Source organism: Lissotriton vulgaris, chromosome 2_2, assembly GCF_964263255.1.
Source record: "Lissotriton vulgaris chromosome 2_2, aLisVul1.2, whole genome shotgun sequence".
In the NCBI taxonomy this organism is placed as follows: Eukaryota; Metazoa; Chordata; class Amphibia; order Caudata; family Salamandridae; genus Lissotriton; species Lissotriton vulgaris.
Window position 1 is genome coordinate 328,207,590 of NC_141688.1, and position 22,053 is coordinate 328,229,642.

Consider the following 22,053-nt stretch of genomic DNA (forward strand, 5'->3'; position numbering starts at 1 on the left):
GAACGGAAGAATAATAGGGTCAGATATGAAAGGACCAGCAGTAGGAGATGAAGAGCGGGGTCAGGGAACGGAAGAATAATAGGGTCAGATATGAAAGGAGCAGCAGTAGGAGATGAAGAGCGGGGTCAGGAATGGAAGAATAATAGGGTCAGATATGAAAGGACAAGCAGTAGGAGATGAAGAGCGGGGTCAGGAACGGAAGAATAATAGGGTCAGATACGAAAGGACCAGCAGTAGGAGATGAAGAGCGGGGTCAGGAATGGAAGAATAATAGGGTCAGATATGAAAGGACAAGCAGTAGGAGATGAAGAGCGGGGTCAGGAACGGAAGAATAATAGGGTCAGATATGAAAGGACCAGCAGTAGGAGATGAAGAGCGGGGTCAGGAACGGAAGAATAATAGGGTCAGATATGAAAGGAGCAGCAGTAGGAGATGAAGAGCGGGGTCAGGAACGGAAGAATAATAGGGTCAGATATGAAAGGACCAGCAGTAGGAGACGGAAGAGCGGGGTCAGGGAACGGAAGAATAATAGGGTCAGATACGAAAGGACCAGCAGTAGGAGATGAAGAGCGGGGTCAGGAACGGAAGAATAATAGGGTCAGATATGAAAGGACCAGCAGTAGGAGACGAAAGAGCGGGTCAGGGAACGGAAGAATAATAGGGTCAGATATGAAAGGACCAGCAGTAGGAGATGAAGAGCGGGGTCAGGGAACAGAAGAATAATAGGGTCAGATATGAAAGGACCAGCAGTAGGAGATGAAGAGCGGGGTCAGGAACGGAAGAATAATAGGGTCAGATATGAAAGGACCAGCAGCAGGAGATGAAGAGCGGGGTCAGGAACGGAAGAATAATAGGGTCAGATATGAAAGGACCAGCAGTAGGAGATGAAGAGCGGGGTCAGGAACGGAAGAATAATAGGGTCAGATACGAAAGGACCAGCAGTAGGAGATGAAGAGCGGGGTCAGGGAACGGAAGAATAATAGGGTCAGATATGAAAGGACCAGCAGTAGGAGATGGAAGAGCGGGGTCAGGGAACGGAAGAATAATAGGGTCAGATATGAAGGGACTAGCAGTAGGAGATGAAGAGCGGGGTCAGGGAACGGAAGAATAATAGGGTCAGATATGAAGGACCATCAGTAGGAGACGGAAGAGCGGGGTCAGGGAATGGGAGAAGAGGGGCCAGATATGAAAGGACCAGCAGGAGGAGACGGAAGAGCAGGGTCAGGACCGGAAGAATAATAGGGTCAGATAAGAAAGGAGCAGCAGTAGGAGGTGAAGAGCAGGGTCAGGAACGGAAGAATAATAGGGTCAGATATGAAAGGACCAGCAGTAGGAGATGAAGAGCGGGGTCAGGGAACGGAAGAATAATAGGGTCAGATATGAAAGGACCAGCAGGAGGAGATGAAGAGCGGGGTCAGGGAACGGAAGAATAATAGGGTCAGATATGAAAGGACCAGCAGTAGGAGATGAAGAGCGGGGTCAGGGAACGGAAGAATAATAGGGTCAGATATGAAAGGAACAGCAGGAGGAGATGAAGAGCGGGGTCAGGGAACTGAAGAATAATAGGGTCAGATATGAAAGGAGCAGCAGTAGGAGATGAAGAGCGGGGTCAGGGAACGGAAGAATAATAGGGTCAGATATGAAAGGAGCAGCAGTAGGAGATGAAGAGCGGGGTCAGGGAACAGAAGAATAATAGGGTCAGATATGAAAGGACCAGCAGGAGGAGATGAAGAGCGGGTCAGGGAACGGAAGAATAATAGGGTCAGATATGAAAGGACCAGCAGGAGGAGATGAAGAGCGGGGTCAGCGAACGGAAGAATAATAGGGTCAGATATGAAAGGACCAGCAGGAGGAGATGAAGAGCGGGGTCAGGGAACGGAAGAATAATAGGGTCAGATATGAAAGGAGCAGCAGTAGGAGATGAAGAGCGGGGTCAGGGAATGGAAGAATAATAGGGTCAGATATGAAAGGACCAGCAGTAGGAGATGAAGAGCGGGGTCAGGGAACAGAAGAATAATAGGGTCAGATATGAAAGAACCAGCAGGAGGAGACGGAAGAGCGGGGTCAGGGAACAGAAGAATAATAGGGTCAGATATGAAAGGACCAGCAGTAGGAGATGAAGAGCGGGGTCAGGGAACAGAAGAATAATAGGGTCAGATATGAAAGGACCAGCAGTAGGAGATGAAGAGCGGGGTCAGGGAATGGGAGAAGAGGGGTCAGATATGAAAGGGCCAGCAGGAGGAGATGGAAGAGCGGGGTCAGGGAACAGAAGAATAATAGGGTCAGATATGAAAGGACCAGCAGCAGTAGGAGATGAAGAGCGGGGTCAGGGAACGGAAGAATAATAGGGTCAGATATGAAAGGACCAGCAGTAGGAGATGAAGAGCGGGGTCAGGGAACAGAAGAATAATAGGGTCAGATATGAAAGGACCAGCAGTAGGAGATGAAGAGCGGGGTCAGGGAATGGGAGAAGAGGGGTCAGATATGAAAGGGCCAGCAGGAGGAGATGGAAGAGCGGGGTCAGGGAACAGAAGAATAATAGGGTCAGATATGAAAGGACCAGCAGGAGGAGATGAAGAGCGGGGTCAGGGAACGGAAGAATAATAGGGTCAGATACGAAAGGACCAGCAGTAGGGGATGAAGAGCGGGGTCAGGGAACGGAAGAATAATAGGGTCAGATATGAAAGGACCAGCAGCAGGAGCACAGAAGACACAAGAGCAAAGGATAAGATTAAAATGTAAGTGGGAAATCGAAAAGCAGCAAAACAAACCTCAACAAAAACAGAAGAAACACCTTTTTTTGGCTTTCTCAAGCCAGTCTTCTTTTCGTCCACTAATCTGTTATGTCCTGATTCTTCCCAACAAATTCTGGAGTGAATATTTAAACTGTATTTATCATTTTTCTAGATCAAAACATGAATAGACAACAGCACTATTTTATCCCTGACATTTTTAGTGTATCCCACAGCTGCTGAGTCCTAAGCAGGGTGCAACTGGCAGGACATGTAGGTTACATGTTCTAACAGTAAAAATTATGTATGTCGCCGGACTTCCATATATCCATAGCATAATAGTTTCACGACATACAGGGCATATAGGCTGATACATTATCTTTCTTTGTTCTTGCTCACTGGGGAGGGAGGGAGGGGGAGGGATGGGATGGGATTTTGTCTTTTTTCTTTTGTTTTCCTCTGGTTTTTTTTTTTTTTTGTTCTTTGTTCATGAGCGGAATACCATTCAGTGTCTATCGATCGCTGGCAGTTGGCTTATCATCGCCCCAGAACTAATGACTTGCTTGATTGCACGATTACCCACTTGCAGTCCGACCGGTCTGCTGTCCTCCTTCCTTTTATGCGCGGCCAGCCCTAATGGGTTGTAGGCGACATGCTGTGTTAATTTTTAGTGGGATAGTATCTTTATCTTTGTCGTACCACCATGACCAAACCAATACTAGCCGGCCCGCTGGGTTGTAGGCGACTATATCCTGTTTGCCTTACTTTGCATTCTGCCAATAAAAACAGATTTAATACTTCAGTAAAAATGAGAAACTGCCAATTTTACTGTGTAAAGACTTGGTCGCCCATTTGGTGAGTGCAGGATTGCAGACTGAGCCCTCAGACGTGCTGACGATGGGCACTCCAAGGTATCAAACAACTCATTACATGTAGCTCGACTTGAATCTCAAGCCGAAGTTGATGTAACTTGTTGCAGTGTGCAGCTTTTACAAATATATTGCCTTTAAAACTCCTCTGCCTTCCCAGCACACATGGAGCCTGTTCCACAAGACAGCTTTCTGCCCTCCAGGGGAGACATGAGAACGACTGGAAGGGAAACAATGAGGGATTGCAGACCAGGGAGGTGTCACCTCCCTCCTGCAGGAAGCCACCCGGGTGCTGGTCCCTAAAGGCAGGCTTAAAATTGGAAGCTGGGGTTTTTTAGAAAATTAGGACTAAGGGGGCGCACTGCCTGGGTTAAAACGTTACAAGGTTTCCAAGGAGCAAAAGTATCGTTGTGTAGTGCGTAAAGAGCAGACGGCAAAACACCCTTAACCGTCTATACAAGTCAAAGACAAGACAATTTTAACAACAAATAAGCTCTCGCAACTACATGTGTGTTCATCCAAACAAGGTACAATGACCAACAGTAAAAAGGAAACGCAGACGCAGGTTCTTTGGTGTGATAATTCTTGTTACAGCAAGATGTTAGCTTTTCTCCAGACTTTAGAAAGATATCAAACGCCGACACGTGTTTCGTCGTGTGCGAGTGAGTCAAACACGACTCTTCAGGGCTTACACTCCAATCCACTGTGTGGTTGGAGTAAGTCTGGGTCTAACACGCTCAGTTTCAGGCAATGGGTATTCTGTGTAATCCTACACAGACGAGGCTGGTTGATAAAATGATCAATGGTAGTATAGGAATGGAGTTGTCAAATCCCATTGGTAATCATGTAGATATAGTGTAGCGCTGTATCCCGCTATGCCGTCAGGCGGGGAGCCGGGAGGGGAATCCTGTTTCGTGCCAAATTGAGGAAACGAGTTTGTATCCTCTGAAGCGGTGTGCCGCTTCAGGCAATCCCTCCTCTGTTTGTTCCCGGCGGTCGTCTCTCGTGTACACACAGTGGATTGGAGTGTAAGCCCTGAAGAGTCGTGTTTGACTCACTCGCACACGACGAAACACGTGTCGGCGTTTGATATCTTTCTAAAGTCTGGAGAAAAGCTAACATCTTGCTGTAACAAGAATTATCACACCAAAGAACCTGCGTCTGCGTTTCCTTTTTACTGTTGGTCATTGTACCTTGTTTGGATGAACACACATGTAGTTGCGAGAGCTTATTTGTTGTTAAAATTGGAAGCTGCCTTTGAAGGGCAAATGTGTAACACCCGGGTGGAGGGCTGCCCCATCGTTTAGGCATACATGCTGCCACAGGGATCAAAGAGGGCAAACCAGTTGTCAAACTGGTTTCCTCAGGGGCATGTGGCCATGAGGTAGCCACACACCAGGGATGGGCTAGTGGAGTCCACACAATGAGAGGGGTTTCACCGTCTTGGTAGTGGGCCTGCTGGGATATCCAGATGCTGCACTCCATATGAAGTGTTCACCAGGTGGGAGGGATCCTGGTAGCCCGTTGGCTACCAACCTCAGTCTGCCCTGGGGGCTTTTAAGAGGACACCCCTGGCACCCTGACCTCAGATCTCAACTGACCTGGCATAAGGACCGAAGAAGGACTGCCCTGCTGCACCGGGGGGGCCAACAAAGAGAGGATGCGCTGCTAAGGACTGCACCTGCTATACCTGGTGGCTAGTGAAGAGAGGGACTGTGCCTGCTGCACCTGGTGGCTAGTGAAGAGAGGGACTGTGCCTGCTGCACCTGGTGGCTAGTGAAGAGAGGGACTGTGCCTGCTGCACCTGGTGGCTAGTGAAGAGAGGGACTGTGCCTGCTGCACCTGGTGGCTAGTGAAGAGAGGGACTGCTACACCTGGTGGCTAGTGAAGAGAGGGACTGTGCCTGCTGCACCTGGTGGCTAGTGAAGAGAGGGACTGTGCCTGCTGCACCTGGTGGCTAGTGAAGAGAGGGACTGTGCCTGCTGCACCTGGTGGCTAGTGAAGAGAGGGACTGTGCCTGCTGCACCTGGTGGCTAGTGAAGAGAGGGACTGTGCCTGCTGCACCTGGTGGCTAGTGAAGAGCGGGACTGTGCCTGCTGCACCTGGTGGCTAGTGAAGAGAGGGACTGCGCCTGCTGCACCTGGTGGCTAGTGAAGAGAGGGACTGCGCCTGCTACGTTCTGCTCAAGGAGAATTCATCTCCAGAGCCTAGTAAATCCTAGCAACTCCTAGGGGCAGTCAACTGGCGTCCTGTTCGCAGCCCAGGACACAACAGCTGAAGATGCCTGCTGCAGCAGGTTAGTAGCCCAAAGTCATCAGGTCACTACCACAGCCGCCGTGCAATACCTGGGGCCAGACTCAATGCACAGACTGGCACCCGAGTTCTATGAACCCAGTAGTGCTGTCGGAGAGTTGCTTGGACACTCTGAGGACCAGCGAGAAACTCAGGAAGGATTGACCTCTGACCACGACAACGTGCGACTGGTAGTCCAGTGGTATCTGGCCTTCGGCCATACCGGAGTAAACCTCGTGGGACATCAACCCTGCAACCAGGATCTCCACACCATTTTCGAAGACTGAGGAGTACCTGCAGGAAAACCCCCGTCAACCACATCACATTTACAGCATCCTTGGAGTATCTTCAGCATCCTTCTTCCCTTGCATCAGGACCACTACACAGAAGTCCATTGCAACACAGAGAAAATGAGCCTGGAACTGCTTGAAGACGGCTTCTCCTGTGGAGGTCACAGTTTCTGAGGGTCTTGCTGGTGCCCCTGACTAGCTCCCTGCTGGAGTTGGTCACCCCAGGTTACTGTAACCACTTGTATTGACTCTAGACCAGGTTTTCCTTGAAAAGGTTTCTAAGTGGTAGATTAGTTGGATTTGCCAGTTCTAGTTCATGGTTGAATGAAATGCTCTGATTTACTATAACTTGTAAATTCCTCATCTCCGGGACCCGACAGTGGATCATTTTCATTCTTGTGTCTAAATTCTTATAACAGTACAGTCTATTTTTATAAGTTGGTGTTGGATTTCCTGAGTGTCGTGTTGATTACTTCCTCAGTTGTTTGGTGCTGTTTAAAGGCTTTTCACTTCTTCTTCTGTGTCAGCCTCACTGCTCAGAGCCACAGCTCCCCAGGGTTGAGCTGAAGGTTTAACAAACAAAACCTACTGGACCCAAAGGAGTTGGTAAGTGTTATACATGGAGAGGTTTCACAGCCACAAAACATAAAAAAACACTCCATTACCTCACAGGTAGCAATTAGCCTGTCATTTGAGTAAATACGTATCCCTTATGTTTAATCACCCACAGCACCAAAAAAGGCAAAAGAGTGCTGGGGATACACTTCCGAGTTTCTGCACAGGGTGCATGTGGCCTGGAGTTAGAGCTGGACCCAATACCGTTCTCCTAAGGAGGCTGCAGATCAGACCCTATTACATTCTGTAGATGAAAAGGTTACCTACCTGTAATCATGGTTCTATCTCCTGTGTATTCTTTGTGAATCCATAAACAGCAGAATATCTCCCTGCACAATCCCTTAACCCCTTGCATGCTGCCGCTATTCTGAGCCTGTGCGGCAAAATCGCGAGTGGGCGAGTTTATGACGACCCCCAGCCGTCATCAGCACACGAGCGCCGTAGTGCATGACAGATGGGGCCGTCATCAGCATGCAAGGGGTTTAACATCATCTCTCAAAATATTGACACAAAGAAAATACATGGCCATAAGAGATACGCATTTTCTACGCCACTTGTTCCAGGTCCACCACGTATGCCAACAGGGACCTTTCGCCCCTTCCGGGAAGGAGCCGCAAGAACGTCACTGTAGTTTGTGCCAACAGCCATGGGCAAGACACTGCCATCATACAAGGCAGAGGACCCATCCGAGCAGTATTTACAATACCCGGATGTGTGGTGTCAGCTTGTAGGTACCATGCGAACCTCTAAGCATTTCGGCTGGTGCTCAGCGGATTCCTAAAGCCTCACCTTGTTCCCCAGGCCCTCAGCCAGATCCTGAGCTTTAAGGGTGGCATCCAAAGCCTGCAGAGAAGAAGAAGAAAAAAAAAACAGTTCAGATGAGCCCTGCAAGAGAGAGGGGGGCCTGGAAGAGAGAAGCAAGCCCTATAAAGATAGAATATTGCAGAGTGGTACAACTGCTCCAAGGGTCCTCTGCACCCCTCAGCTCCATTCACACCCTGGTCCCCAATGCATCCTCACTCCCTTGACTCTCTCCACCTGTGACCTTTCCTTCTTGGAAACAGTCCACTCCCTTTACGCCCAGAGTCCACAGGGCTGGCCCCTTGCTTACCTTATCCAGGTCTTTCTGGATGACCCAGCACTTGGCCACTCCCAGCAGCACCTGCGTCTGTCCCAGTCGGTTCCCGATCTCTGTCATGATACCCATGGAGGAGTCGTAGCGTGGGAAGGCTTTCTGGGGGGAGAGGAGGGAGCGACTGGTTAGGCATGACCTGGGAAGACCAGCAAGTCACTGGAAAACAAGCCATGTAAATAAGACTCATTGGAAATAACTTTTCAACAGTTTTCAGAAGGTAAAGTAAATCACCAAACCATAGGGTAAATACAGGAGGCAATTGATTTTAAAAGAAAAGGCAAGTATGACAAGAGCCATCGGCACCATCCCCCCCATTTTTAGGGCTCGCCTGCTGATGCGCTTCTGCGCATCGCTGGCGAAGCTCTATTACGGCTTATCCAGTGTTGAACCACCACTGGCGATTCCACTGGCGATTCCTTCAAGTGCATGTGCTTTTTAGGTCATTGCGCAAGCGCAAGCCCTAAAAAGCGCGTGCACAATGCCACCAGCCGCCTGCCTGCCTGCCTCGCATTACCAGATCAAAGGCAGCCCAGCCCCCCTCCCACAAGCTTCTCAGCGTGTGCTCTGCCTCAGGCCGGCATTTCTCCTCCCCTCGGGCAAACAGATAGCCGCAATAACACCCTCCCTGCTCAGCTTTTTTCTCAATTTCTCCCCGACTACACTTCCCATTAGGAGCCCTTCCTCCCCCCAGATAATCTATCTCCATAAGAGATAAGCAGCTCTTCCACCATCTATAAACCATTCCGTTTTGACTCACTCACACGAAGAAGCAGTCTCTCATTGGCTGACTCAGTCAGTCACTTGTCCAGTCACTCAGGTGATGACTTACTCACTAATCTGCACACTCATGTACAGTCATATGTGCAGTCGCTCAGTTACACTGTGCCATACACAGTACAGCACTGGATAGAGTCGCGCCCTTGACAACACCTTCCGTGTTTCATTATGTTACATAACCTGGATCTCCGCAGCCTTTGCACTACACTCGGTGTAACACGCCCTCTGCACCACTCCCTGCTTCACAGGCCTTTCCACCCCACCCTGGATCACATTCCCTACGCATTCAGAACCGTCATGCACTTCAGTGACAGAGCGCACTGGGTGATTTCTGGGCCGTGTTCGAATGTGTACATTTACATGTCGGTAGATTTATATAGCGCCGGCCAAGTAAAATGCATTGGAGCGCTGTACCGAGGTGCGGGTAGAGATTATCCCGAGTCACCTGTGAGAGTAACACGATTAAAACATTGTCCTCTGCTTATTATACCTAATGAAAACGTGTGAACTTCTCTGCCAGAAGAACTTTCTGAACGACTACAACTTAAGGCGCTACCTTCAACCAGAGCCGGACTGGCCGTAGCGGGCACCGGGCGTTAAAACTGTATCTTTTGTGACTGAAAATTATTACAAATACACCATCTGAGTGGCGCTGTCCCTCCCCTCTGCCCAACGTAGAGCTGAAAGTACACACTGCCGAGACACGGCACACGGGTTAGGTACAGGCGGCATATACACACAGACACACACAATGGTACACGGAAGCACGCGCACGTACACAGTGATACAGTTAAGCCTACCCGTGCACAATTTACAGAGGAGTGTGATGTATTCTGACTACCCAACTCCCACATATAGAACGTAGAAGCAGGAATATACAATAACAATTCTATTGGAACAGTAAGGTAAGAATACTACAGAGTGCACACATATACATTATATATATATTTATTTATTTATACACACACTGATAAAAGGAAGGGCAAAAACACACAGGTACAGTTAGGCACACACACAGATACAGGGAAGCACAATCAATAACACACAATTTACACTTACGTATACAAAGAAGCACACAAACGCAGAAACACACAAAGTCATTCAAACTAGATTACGTTGAAGCACACATACGAACGCACATGCAAATGCACATGGTCAGGGCCAGAAGTAAATACTCGTACACAAAAGCACACATGCATAAAACACACACAATACGAACGCACACAGTACACATATGGAACACACCCAGGGGGAAGCACACATTTCTGTGATATAAAAAAGACACGGACCAGTTCATTACAAAAATGAAAAGTACATTGCGTTCACCTAGTATCAAAAGGACATATGACTCAAAATTAATTTAGCTATTTTAAAAAAAAACACATAAATAAAAAAAATTCATTTATAATACCAATAGCTCAAACTTTCCTAATGCGAGCCCTATTGCATTTCCAATGCTTGTTACTCTAGGTATGCACCTTTGCAATCTTGAAAAAGAAAGCAATGCAAGTGTCTGTGTGAACCTGAGTGATCAACATATGCCGAAGAACACTGGTATGCACACACCTCCTTCGAGGTTCCGTTATGTATAGAAAACAGAAAAGTTACTGCATAGAATACAATACAATATAGGAAAAGAGCTTTATATACATTCCAGTAAAAAGGAATGGTTTATTACCAGCGTACACCACATAGATCTGTAGATAGCATAAAAGACAAAAGGATCAAATATAAACATATATATATATATATATGGTCATGTGACCAAGAGCAGGATTGCTCGAAACACGTCTGTTGTTTATACATATATGTATATTACCTACTGGCGGTCGCCAGTAGGTATATATAGTTAGGATCTAGTTACCATAGGAAATCCCCAACATTCTATTTTGAATATCTTTGGCGCCGATTGACGAATCTGCGTGTAATTTTCCTTAAAATTGCTTCGCTCCGCTCCGCTCCTTCCCTGAAAGTTTCGGGGGGATTCGTCAAGCGGAGGCCGAGAAAAAAAGGGGGTCCCAAAACGTGTTTTCCCCATGTTAATTTACATAGGGACCTTTGGACACGGCTACAGCCCGAACGGCTGAATGGAATTACACCAAACTTGGCAAAATGGTAGTGCCTGGTATGCAGATGTGCCTTTGCTATGTTTGGTGAAAATCCCTCCAGGAGTTCTTGAAAAAATTGAATTTGTAATTTTTCAAATGGCATTTTCTATGGGACCTTTAGACACGGCTACAGCCCGAACGGCTGATCGGAATTACACCAAACTTGGCAAAATGGTAGGGACATGTATGCAGTAGTGACTTTTCTATATTTGGTGAAAATCCCTCCAGTAGTTGTTAAGAAAATGAATTTGAGCAAATTATATATCTATATGCGCTCACCGTACGCGCACCGTACGCGTACGGTACCCGTATCGTACGCGTACGTGCGCGTACCCCTACGTGCGCGAGCGAGTTTCTGATTGGCTGTCATTCTTCTGTCAACATTCCAAACTGTCCAAACCAGGAAGTGTTGGCCACCATCTTGTTTTTCAGGAGAACTGAGGCACAAGAGAGCCCAAAATAAGAGTGGAAAACACGAAAAGGGGCAGGGTAGAGACCCCCCAACCCTCTAGCCCTTCTCAGGGGGTCCCAAAAGGACCCCCAAGGGCAAAAAAAAAATCACTGATGACATCTTATTTGACATCACTGATAACATCACTGATGATATCATTCATGTGATAATACGATGCACCTCCTCACACTCTAAAATAACCTTTGATACACCCAGTGTTAAATAGAGACTACCATTCTTGAAACCATTGACACACCAATACCAGTTACTACATACGTACTCACTGATTCCTAGGTCTACACACACATTTACTCATTCACCCATAGAATCACTCATACATACAGTCACTCATCAATACAACACTATCATATGCACTCATACACCTGCACAGACACTCACACACTGCCACTCATCCATGGAGTTACTCACACACCTAGTCAGTCATGCAAAGAATCAATCACACTTCCATTTCCTCAACTATACAGTTATACACACAACACCTTACTTATTCAAACATATACTAACACATACTTACTCTCTTATACAATCACTGATACAAGAACACAATGATCCATATAGCCACTCGCACATTCACTGGCTCTCATGTATAGTCATTTATATATGCCAACTCTCACATGCAATATGTTTTACATATGTACTTACTTGCACATGTAGCACTGATATATCCATTCACTCACCAACACACCCATGCACACAGTCAACCGCCCATATAGCTGTTTCCACATGCACTCTTGAACTCATACACCTAGTGAATCAACTGCTCACACATCTATGCACAGAGTCACACACCTCCCAGCCACCCACACACACACTCAGTCTCCCATTCAAATACTTGGGCAACCAATCAATAACCCATATAGCCACTCATATAGCTACTGATCAACATGCAGCAGCTTACACAACAACAGACATACTGATGCACACATTCAGACAGTTTAGTCACTAACCCATGCATTCAGTAAGACACATTTAATCACTCACTCATACAGTCAGTCACGCACCTACTAAATCCTTCATCCAGACACTTATACATTCACTCATTCTTCAATATGTAAAACATATTTAAACTTTACAGAAACACACTGGATGATGTCATCAGTGATGTCATCAGTGATGTCAAATGAGATGTCATCAGTGATGTCATCAGTGATGTCATTTGAGATGTCATCAGTGATGTCATCAGTGATGTCATTTGAGATGTCATCAGTGATGTCATCAGTGATGTCACTGACCATGTCATGAATTATGTAATATGTGACATCATCAGCAGTGGATTGCGGGTGCGCGAAATATAGTTAGTACAACTAACTATATAGTAGCAATTTCAATGGTTTTTTAACTGCTAATTCCTAACTATATAAGGCCTGAAACCTATGGGTTTTTAAGTGAATATATATATATATATATATATATATATATATATATATATATATATATATATATATATATATATATACATATCTATACATATATATATATATGTGTGTGTGTATATATATATATATATATTCACAGAAAAAGCATAGGTTTCACACCTTTTTTTTCACGTTTAATGGAGATGTACCATTGAGAGAAATATTTCATCACCACCACACCCATAAACATATACGCTCCCTGAAACAACTTTTATAAAATATAGTCTTAACCTCATATACCTACTGAATGAACTATTCACACATTTTTTGGCAATCACACACCCCACCAAACCACATAGACATTCATTTACCCATACAAATGCTCCGTTAAGAAACCAATAACAAATATAGTCTTTAACATAGCAATTAAGACGAAGCAATAAAGACTTTCACACAGTTTAGTAACTACACATTATATATAGTGAGACTCTACAAATTAGTCAAGAAAACAATCAATGACACTGTTACTAAATCCACCATCCACACATTTATATTTATATATCCACTCATTCTTCAATGCAAAGTAGTGTCTTTATCATACATATTTAAATATCAAAGCAAACCACATTCACTGGATGATGTCATCAGTGATGTCATCAGTGATGTCATTTGAGATGTCATCAGTGATGTCACTGACCATGTCATGAATGATGTAATATGTGACATCATCAGCAGTGGATTGCGGGCGCGCGAGTTATAGTGAGTACAACTAACTATAACGGGGGAATTTCAATGGTTTTGTATGCGTAAAATGTCCAGCTAACTATAACTGGTGTGAAACCTATGGTTTTTTCAGTGAATTTCAAAGGTTTTTTAAATGCTAATTCCTAACTATAACTGGTGTGAAACCTATGGTTTTTTCATTGAATTTCAAAGGTTTTTTAAATGCTAATTCCTAACTATAACAAGTGTGAAACCTATGGGGCCTTATTTACGAGCCCCTTGTGCCTCCGGAACGTCACTTTTTGTGACGTTCCGGTGGTGCAGAAGACTGAGTGATATTTATCAGGCAGGACTAAGCCACTTTTTGTGTCGTAATCCTGCCTGATAAATATCAGTCCCTTTAACGCAGTGTCCTGCGTTAAAGAGGCGTGCAATGGGTGTTGCTGGGGGCGTTCCCAGCAGCATCCATGGACTTGAGTAATTTATAGCATCCTCAAAGTCAGTCTTTCAAAAATTCCAAAGTATAGGACATGATAATCCAAATCCAAATGTTTCTCAAGAAAAGTCATAAACCGTTTCCGTGGGTCATATCTGCCCAAACGCCGATATTCCGAACGATTGAAAATGACTTTCAGATGAGTTCAGTGGAAGAGCCAAGTAATGAGGTCCTTCCTGAATTGCGGCACCAATGTGATTGCCTGAGGTGCAGAGGCAGTGAGTTCCAGGTGTTCGCAGCGAGGTAGGAGAAGGATCTTCCTCCAGCTGTGGTCTTGCGGATCCGTGGGATGGTGGATAGGGCCAGTTGGGTGGATCAGAGTTGTGTCGTGGGAGTGTAGAAGGGGAGGTGGTGGTTGAGGTATGCAGGTCCGATGTTGTAGAGGGCATTGTAGGCATGAGTGAGGTAATTCGTTAGTTGATTGGAAGGCAGTGAAGGCCTCTCAGGTGGCTGTGATATCGCTGCGGCATGGGATGTTCGGGATGAGTCTGGTGGAGGCGGTTTGGATGTTCTGCAGTTTTTTTGGGGTGCCAGCATAGAGTGCATTGCCGTAGTCGAGTCTGCTGCTGACAAAAACATATGGGTGACCATTTTCCTGGACTCTGTGAGGATCAACTTGAAGATCTAACAAAACAGGTGGAGCGTGTGCAAGCAGGAGGACGAAACAGCATTGATCTGGTGGTTTATTGAGAGCGAAGAGTCCAGGATGATTCCAAGGTTTTGTGCATGGACTGTGGGTGTTGGGGGGGTGAGCACTGCGAGCCACCAAAAGTCATTCCAGCTGGGGGGTGAGGACTTTGGCCTTGTCTGAGTAAAGCTTGAGGCAGCTGTCCTTCATCCAGGTGGTGACTGCCTTCAACCCGTTGTGGAAGTTGCTGGCGGCTGTGGCATTGTCCGTGAGGGACGGAATCAGCTGAGTGTCGTCGGTGTAGGAGACGATGGTGGGTCCATGGCTTCTGACGGTGGCTGCAAGCGGGACCATGTAGATGATGAAGAGGGTGGGGCTCAGGGAGGATCCCTGAGGCAGTCCGCAGCTGATCTATGTGGGTTCTGAGATGAACGGGGGTAGTCTGACTCTCTGTGTTCAGTGGTGAGGAAAGAGTGGATCCATTCTAGGGCTTTGTCGCGGATGCCGGCGTTGTTGAGTCTAGCACAGAGGGTTTGGTGGGAGATGTATCGAAGGCAGCCAAGAGGTCCAGGAGGATGAGGGCAGCAGTTTCACCTCGGTCAAGGAGGGTGCCTATGTCATCTGTAGCGGCGAGGAGAGGGGCATGGCCGGACTGGCTACCGGGCGTTTTGGTGTGCTGCCGAGCTGGGAGCTGATTTCGTTGATGGAGACCTGCGTGTGCTGAAAAAAATTCGTTTTGCTTTGTTTATTTCGAAACACACACAGGTCCCCATCAACGCAATCAGCCCCCACCACAGTGAAATTAGCCCCCAGCTTGGCAGCACACCAAAACGCCCGGTAACCAGTCCAGCCCTGGAGAGGGGTCTCAGTAGCGGCGAGGCAAGGGGTCTCAGTGCTGTGGTTGCTACTGAAGCCCGATTGGGAACGGTCCAGAATGTGGTTTGTTTCGATGAACTCGGAGAGTTGGGCGTTGATGGCTTTCTCAATGACTTTGGCTAGGAAGGGGAGCAGGGAGATGGGTCTGTAGTTCTTGAGTTCCGTCAACTCGGCAGAGGATTCCCTCAGCAGGTGGTTGATCTCTGCGTGCTTCCAGTCTTCTGGGAAGGTGCGGGCTCGATGGAGCAGGTGATGGTGTGACAGAGTTTGGGTGCAATGGAAGTGCCAACTCTGTTGAAGATGTGAGGGGGGCAGGGATCCGAGGGAGCTCCGGAGTGGATGCTCTTCATGATCCTGAGGGTGTCATCAGAGGTTAGGGCAGTCCAGTTCGGCAAGGTCTGCTGAGGTCTGGAGCCATTGAGTGCAGTGGTTGTGGGTGGGTCTTGGGTTCTGAAGCTGTCGTAGATCACTTTGATCTTGTGGTGGCAAAAGAAGGAGATGTTGTCGCAGAGATCTTGAGAGGGGGAATGCCTGTTGTCTCTGCCTGGGTTTTGCAAATTCTTTGACCACAGCGAAAAATTCTTTGCTATTGTATGCCTTGGTATTGATGTATTCCTGGATGACTGCTTTCTGTGTTTTTCTGCTGAGGTGGTGGTGTGTGATGACGGCGGTTTTGAAGGCTGCGTGGTCTGCCATGATCTTGCTGCTCCTCCCATCTTTTCTCGAGCTGTCTGCAGGTGTACCTGGACTCTTGGAGCACAGTGGAGAACCAGCATGCTTTCTTGGAGAGCTGCTTGCCTGAGAGTTTCCTGAGGGGAGCCAGTGCATTGGTGCAGTCAGAGATCCAGCGGTGTAGGTTGCGTGCTGAGGTGCTGGCGTCCGTGGATGTCGGTGGTGGGGTTTTGCTCAGGGAGGTGGTAATCTGGTCTTGGGTGATCTTGTTCCAACTTCTGCAAGGATTGCGGTGGGCATGGTGGTGTACAGTGGGTTTGGTGAAGAAGTGGATGCATTGGTGGTCGGTCCAGTGTGGCTCGGAGGTGTGGCTGACTGATATGTTTTTGCTTACAGAGAAGATGGGGTCTAGCATGTGTCTTGCTGAGTGGGTTGGCGTGGTGACCAGGTGTTTGAGTTCGATGGTGGTGAGGTTCTCTAGTAGGGGTGAGGTCATCCAGGTGGAAACTGAGGTCGTAGAGGAGAATGCAGTCCATTGATATGAGATCGTGATGAGCACTGAAGACGGCTATGGCTTCGCTAAAGCGGGGCCAGTGTCGGGTTGGGCTTTAGATGAGGGTGCCGTAGCGGGTGGTGTTTGGGCTGGCCTGGATCTGGAAGTTGAGGTGCTCCATGTCGGGTGAGTGGTCATCGGAGCTGGTTGTGAGGCGGAGGGTGTTTATATTTACGATGGCGATTCCTCCTCCCAGTTGGATTATGCGGTCCTTGTGGATGATTTTGTAGCCGTCGGGGATGGTGACTGAGGTGTGGTTCATCCAGGTTTCTGTAAAGAAGGCAACATCAGAGGAGATGGAGTCGTGCAGTAATATAATGCAGACATTGAGTTTTGATGTTTATGATTTAGGGAAGCACAATAAGTCAATTGATCTATGTGTATGCATGTTCTGTTAATTTTATTAGATATTGTGTATTAACACTATATATTATTGAATACAAGTGATCTCAAGTGTTGACCTCATGAAATATTGTTCTGAATTTGTATAAGTATTAGATTTTTACTTGAATAATAATAGGTAAGGGGTGCGTCAACTTGTGAGCTAGATATGATTTAATATGAATTTAGATTAAATAGGGAGAAATTGATGGATGATGCTGAGTCAATATAACACGTATGTGTGGCTTCGGACTTTGTGGTTCATTGGGCGAGAATCTATATTTAAATATGATTTGGCGTCTCGTTTGTTTTCAATTGTAAATATTGGTGTCAATGTTCTTTGTAGCTCTGAGGAAGTCCCATGTGGGGATGAAACGCGCTGACTGGACTGACACTTTTTTGTTTTGATGAAGAGTGAAGGATAAAAATAAAACATAATATTTTATAACCCACAATGTGTGTGCCTAATCTTTTGGATTTTACATCAGAGTACACCGTCTCAGCAGCTTGGATCTTGGGCGCTTGATTGAATTAGACAAGTGAATAGGAGGCTTTTCGATCTATTCATCTTGAGCTTCCCCTCCGTTGGGTTCCATTTACATGTGGGGCTTGAAACCAGAATGCTTTATGTTCATGGATTTTTGCTCCTTTGCAGGTACCATACCATCCTCACTGCAGCCCCCACAACACCTCACATACAATAAAACACCTCGTGATAAAAGTCCAGTCCAGTCATTGTCCTCAGAGTCTCCCTGTCTGAGGGCAGTATATCAGTCTTCTCGACTCCTATTGGTGCTTGGTCACTCAACATGTTTAAAGGGTGGAGTGAGGTGGGGGCTCTCAGATCTCTGACACCACAGTGATACTAGGAGGAGGATGGAAGGAATCAGCCACAGCTGAGTCACTGTGTAAACCAGCACTGCTGGGAGAGGGGTGCCTGGAGAGAGCAAGGCAAACTTGACTCTGTGACCGAGAAGGCCAACGACTCAAACTTCCAGGAAGTGTCGGTCCATCCACTGGAAACACCAGATGGCGAGTTTGGGATATGTAGACGGTCGATTTACAGGGATTGCTCCATGTTGAGAACATGCATAATAGAGACTGTTGTTTGCAGCTGCTTAGTTTCTGTTTGGTGTTGTGATTGTGGAGAGCAGGTCACGTCTCGCTCCAGTGGGTCATTCTCTTCTGACCTCCATCCATTTTTAGTTTCTAACACTGCTCGCCATTCCATAGTTTGTGACAACACTTTTTAAAGGGACACGGGCCGGTAAGAAGTGGGCATTTCTCAAACTTCCTGTTTTTGTATTTATTGCATACAAATAGAAACCAACCAGCCAGTGCATTTCGTCCTTGTATTGTTCAAAAATGCTAATAAAGCACACGTACGCCAAGTGGTTTCATGGCGCTGAGAACAAGAGAGGAAGTGGCATTAAGAACACAGTTGACTTTACTGATATGACTGAGAAAATAAGAAAGTCTTTGGCAATTTCCTGAACTGCACATAGGGGGTGCCAACCTCACTTCCACAGCAAGCAAGTTCAAAAATTGCAGAGCCAAGACCACAAATCTGAGCCCCCCATGTTTTTTGCATTTAAATTAGGGGGAATCAACAGATTTAAATTGGAGGAACATAGATTCCGAGAAAAAATGTAGTGCTGGATCCTCGAGGAAATAAAATCTGGGCCGGTCCCGGCTAAGGCTTTAAAAATGGTGCATCCCAGCTTGAAGGCACAACGTTTGGCCACCGGAAGCCCCCGTAGACTCTTCATCAGAGGTTTAACATGATGTTGTATAGGCTGGCGGGCAATCAGCCTTCCCAAATGATTTTGCACCAACTGTAAACGATGCAGTTGATAAGCCGGAATACAGGCATATAATGAGTTTGCATAGTCAATGTGTGAAATTACTAATGCTAAGATGACCAGAGTCAAGGCCTCGGTGGTCAAGAATCTGCTGATCTTACGGATTCTTCATAGGTGCTAAAAACAAGTGGAGACCACTGAGCTGATCTGGGCCTTCATGGATAAGTTACTACTAATCAGGACCCCGAGCTCTTAACAGGGCTTCCTGGGATTGGGGGGCTGCCCAGCATAGAAGGCCAAAAGTTAGAATTCCACAGAGTGGCAATTCCACCTGTAAGAATAAGCTCAGTTTTATCAGGATTGAATTTCAAGTGATTATCATTCATCCAATCACTGAGAAAACTCAAGGTGGATTGAAAATTGAACACTGAGGAAGTGGAAGAATTGATGTCAAACACTAACGGTAAGCCATCAGAATTGTTGAAAGTTTCGACCATCATTTCACGTAAGGACCGAATCAAAGATAAGAGGTACAAGTTAAACAAATGGGGTGAAAGGGAAGACCCTTGGGGAACCCCACAAGTTAATTTCTTTTTTGTGAGAAGAGAAACTAGTGAGGTGAATTGCTTGGAATCGGTCGCTGAGGTAGGAAGAGATCCACTTTAGTTCCAGGTCGTGGATCCCAGAGGTACTGACACGGTCGATCAGGAGACCATGATCGAGTGTGTCAAACGCGGCCGATAGATCCAGGAGTACCAGAGCCTGGGTGAGGCCTTTGTCAGCTCCCCCTCTGAGCTCATCCATGACTGCAAGAATGACTGGCTCGGTGGAATGGTCAGGTCTAAATCCTGCCTGGTGAGAGTCAAGAAACGGAGATTGTTCAATAAAGAAACAAAGGCAATCTGTTACGTGAGCTTCTAAGATTTTACCTAAATAAAGCAACAGAGAAATGGGGCGGTAATTGCTGAGGACCAGGGACTTCTTCAGAGCTAAGTGAAAAGAGTTGTGGAAATAACCAAATAAAACCCCTCCTCTGAGTCCCATTCTCTTGTTTCCATCCAATGGTCCGAGTTGAGTCTCTTGAGATTGGTAGTCACTTCTTATAAAGGGAGCATATGAAACATCTTGTGGTGTGAACCCTGTAGGCCATCAGAGCACAGCAAACTGAGCGGGTGAGCTTTAATGTGTCGCGATAGCCCCCTATGGAAGGCACGCATGTGCATGTGGTAACAGCATGCCAGAAAGGTCACAGATGACCATGGAATAAGAGCCAGAGGACCTGGTGATGCTGGATCCTGAAGTGCTTCAGACGATGACAGAACTGCTTATTGTAAAGGGAAATCAGGCCTCTCTGTTGTCTCCTGAGGAGGAGTCACTTTTAAAGAGATTGGGGTGGACTTCTCTCTATCGTCACGAGCTTGCACTGAGCAGCAGTCGTCGAACGCGAGTGTCTGGACGTTTGAATGCTTCCGCACGGAAGGTTTTGTGCGACTCAGTATCAAACTGAGCCAGAATATTTTGCGTCTTCTCATCAGACACATGCAAGAAGGGCCGCTACGAAGCCACTTCTTCAATGGAGCTCCTGACGTCTGAGCTAAGCTTGGGCCCTCAGTTACAGAGTTCTGGCCACTTGCCAAGAAGACTCTACTCACCCCTCAGGCTGCATCTCGGCCTTTCTTTCAACCACCTACAGACCATCTCCTGACCAACACCACAACCCTACAAGGAATGGGAGTCTGAAAGACTGACCAAACAAACTGTGCATTGAACCTTTCAGGGCTTTTTGCCACCACTGCAGGAGGAGAGGTGTCAAAGGCAAAGAAAACTTTCATTGGGGTGAAGAGACAGATGAGAAGAGGTGCATACGGGCAGAAGTTTAAAATAACGTACAGAGGACCCGCGCATGCACAGAAATCTTGGGCCCGATTCACAGAACTAACTTAAGACAGAATCCTAAACTTACTACCATTTTGGTATTCACAGAAGGCACTTAGGGCCCGATGTAGGTAAATTCCATTTACCGATTTTGAAATACCGAATCCTACCGATTCGGTATTTCAAAATCAGTAAATGGTATGTAGGTCCCAACATCTGGATTCGTTACCGAATCCTTAGCAATTCTTTAATTACCGATTCGGTAAATACCGAATCGGTAATGCCCATTCATTCCTATGGGCTTTGAAGCCCATAGGAATGATTAGGCATTACCGATTTGGTATTTACCGAATCGGTAATTAAAGAATTCACAAGGGTGCAGGGGGTGTCACTTTGACACCCTCTGGCACCCCCAAAACAGGCACAGGTGCCATGTGGCAGGCATACCTGCCCTAAGGGCAGGTCTGCCTGTCACATGACATAGGTGTGCATGCACACATGTGCATGCACACCGGAATCGGTATTTTACCATGGATTTGTATTCCATGGTAAAATACCGATTCTGTATGCCATGTGCAGAAGGTACATTGCCTACCTACATAGCATTTTCGGTAATTTTACCGAATCGGTAAATATTACCGAATCGGTAATTATTTTACCGATTCGGTACATATTACCGAATCGGTAAATTTACCGATTCGGTAATGATACCGATTCGGTAAAATTACCGAAAATGTGCCCCTACATCTCGGTAGCCCTTTACCGATCGGAAACGGCCGAAAATCGGTATTTTCGGCCGTTTCGGATCGGTAAAGGGCTACCTACATCGGGCCCCATGTCATTTTGTTATTCACAGAAGGCACTTACTCATTTCGGTATTCAAAGAAGTTTGGAGTCCTAACTTTAGGACTCCTGAATGCCTTCTGTGAATACCGAAAGTCTTAAAGTTCGGATTTTTCTCAGTTTAGGAGTAGCAAAGATAGGATTCCTAACTTCTCTGAATACCGAAATGAGTAAGTGCCTTTTGTGAGTACCAAAATGGTAGTAAGTTTAGGATTTTGTCTTAAGTTAGTTCTGTGAATCGGGCCCATTCTGTTTTACAACATGAGAGACAATGCCATGATAGAGCATGTATCTTCCTTAGTTGCAGAGGTCAGCAGGTCAAGCACTGCCCCATTAAGCAAGCCTCGCCCCATGGAGCAAGCACTGCCCCATGCAGCAAGCCCTGCCCCATGCATCAAGCATCGCTACTTGCAGCAAGCCCCGCCCATGCAGCAAGCACCGCTCCATGCAGCAAGCACCGCTCCATGCAGCAAGCACCGCCCCATGCAGCAAGCACCGCTCCATGCAGCAAGCACCGCTCCATGCAGCAAGCACCGCTCCATGCAGCAAGCACCGCCCC

The 22,053-nt window shown here is 46.7% G+C and overlaps 1 protein-coding gene across 1 annotated transcript in view; it reads right to left on the reverse strand.

Annotated features, from left to right (window-relative positions):
• RAPSN (receptor associated protein of the synapse) overlaps positions 1-22,053 on the reverse strand; it is a 139,095-nt gene that overhangs the window by 17,921 nt on the left and 99,121 nt on the right. Inside the window, exons 5-6 of the mRNA XM_086959730.1 lie at positions 7,910-8,032; positions 7,588-7,641 (exon numbers count right to left, since the gene is read on the reverse strand). Of these exons, the coding sequence (XP_086815856.1) occupies positions 7,588-7,641; positions 7,910-8,032 (177 nt within the window). The remainder of the gene's footprint in view (positions 1-7,587; positions 7,642-7,909; positions 8,033-22,053) is intronic.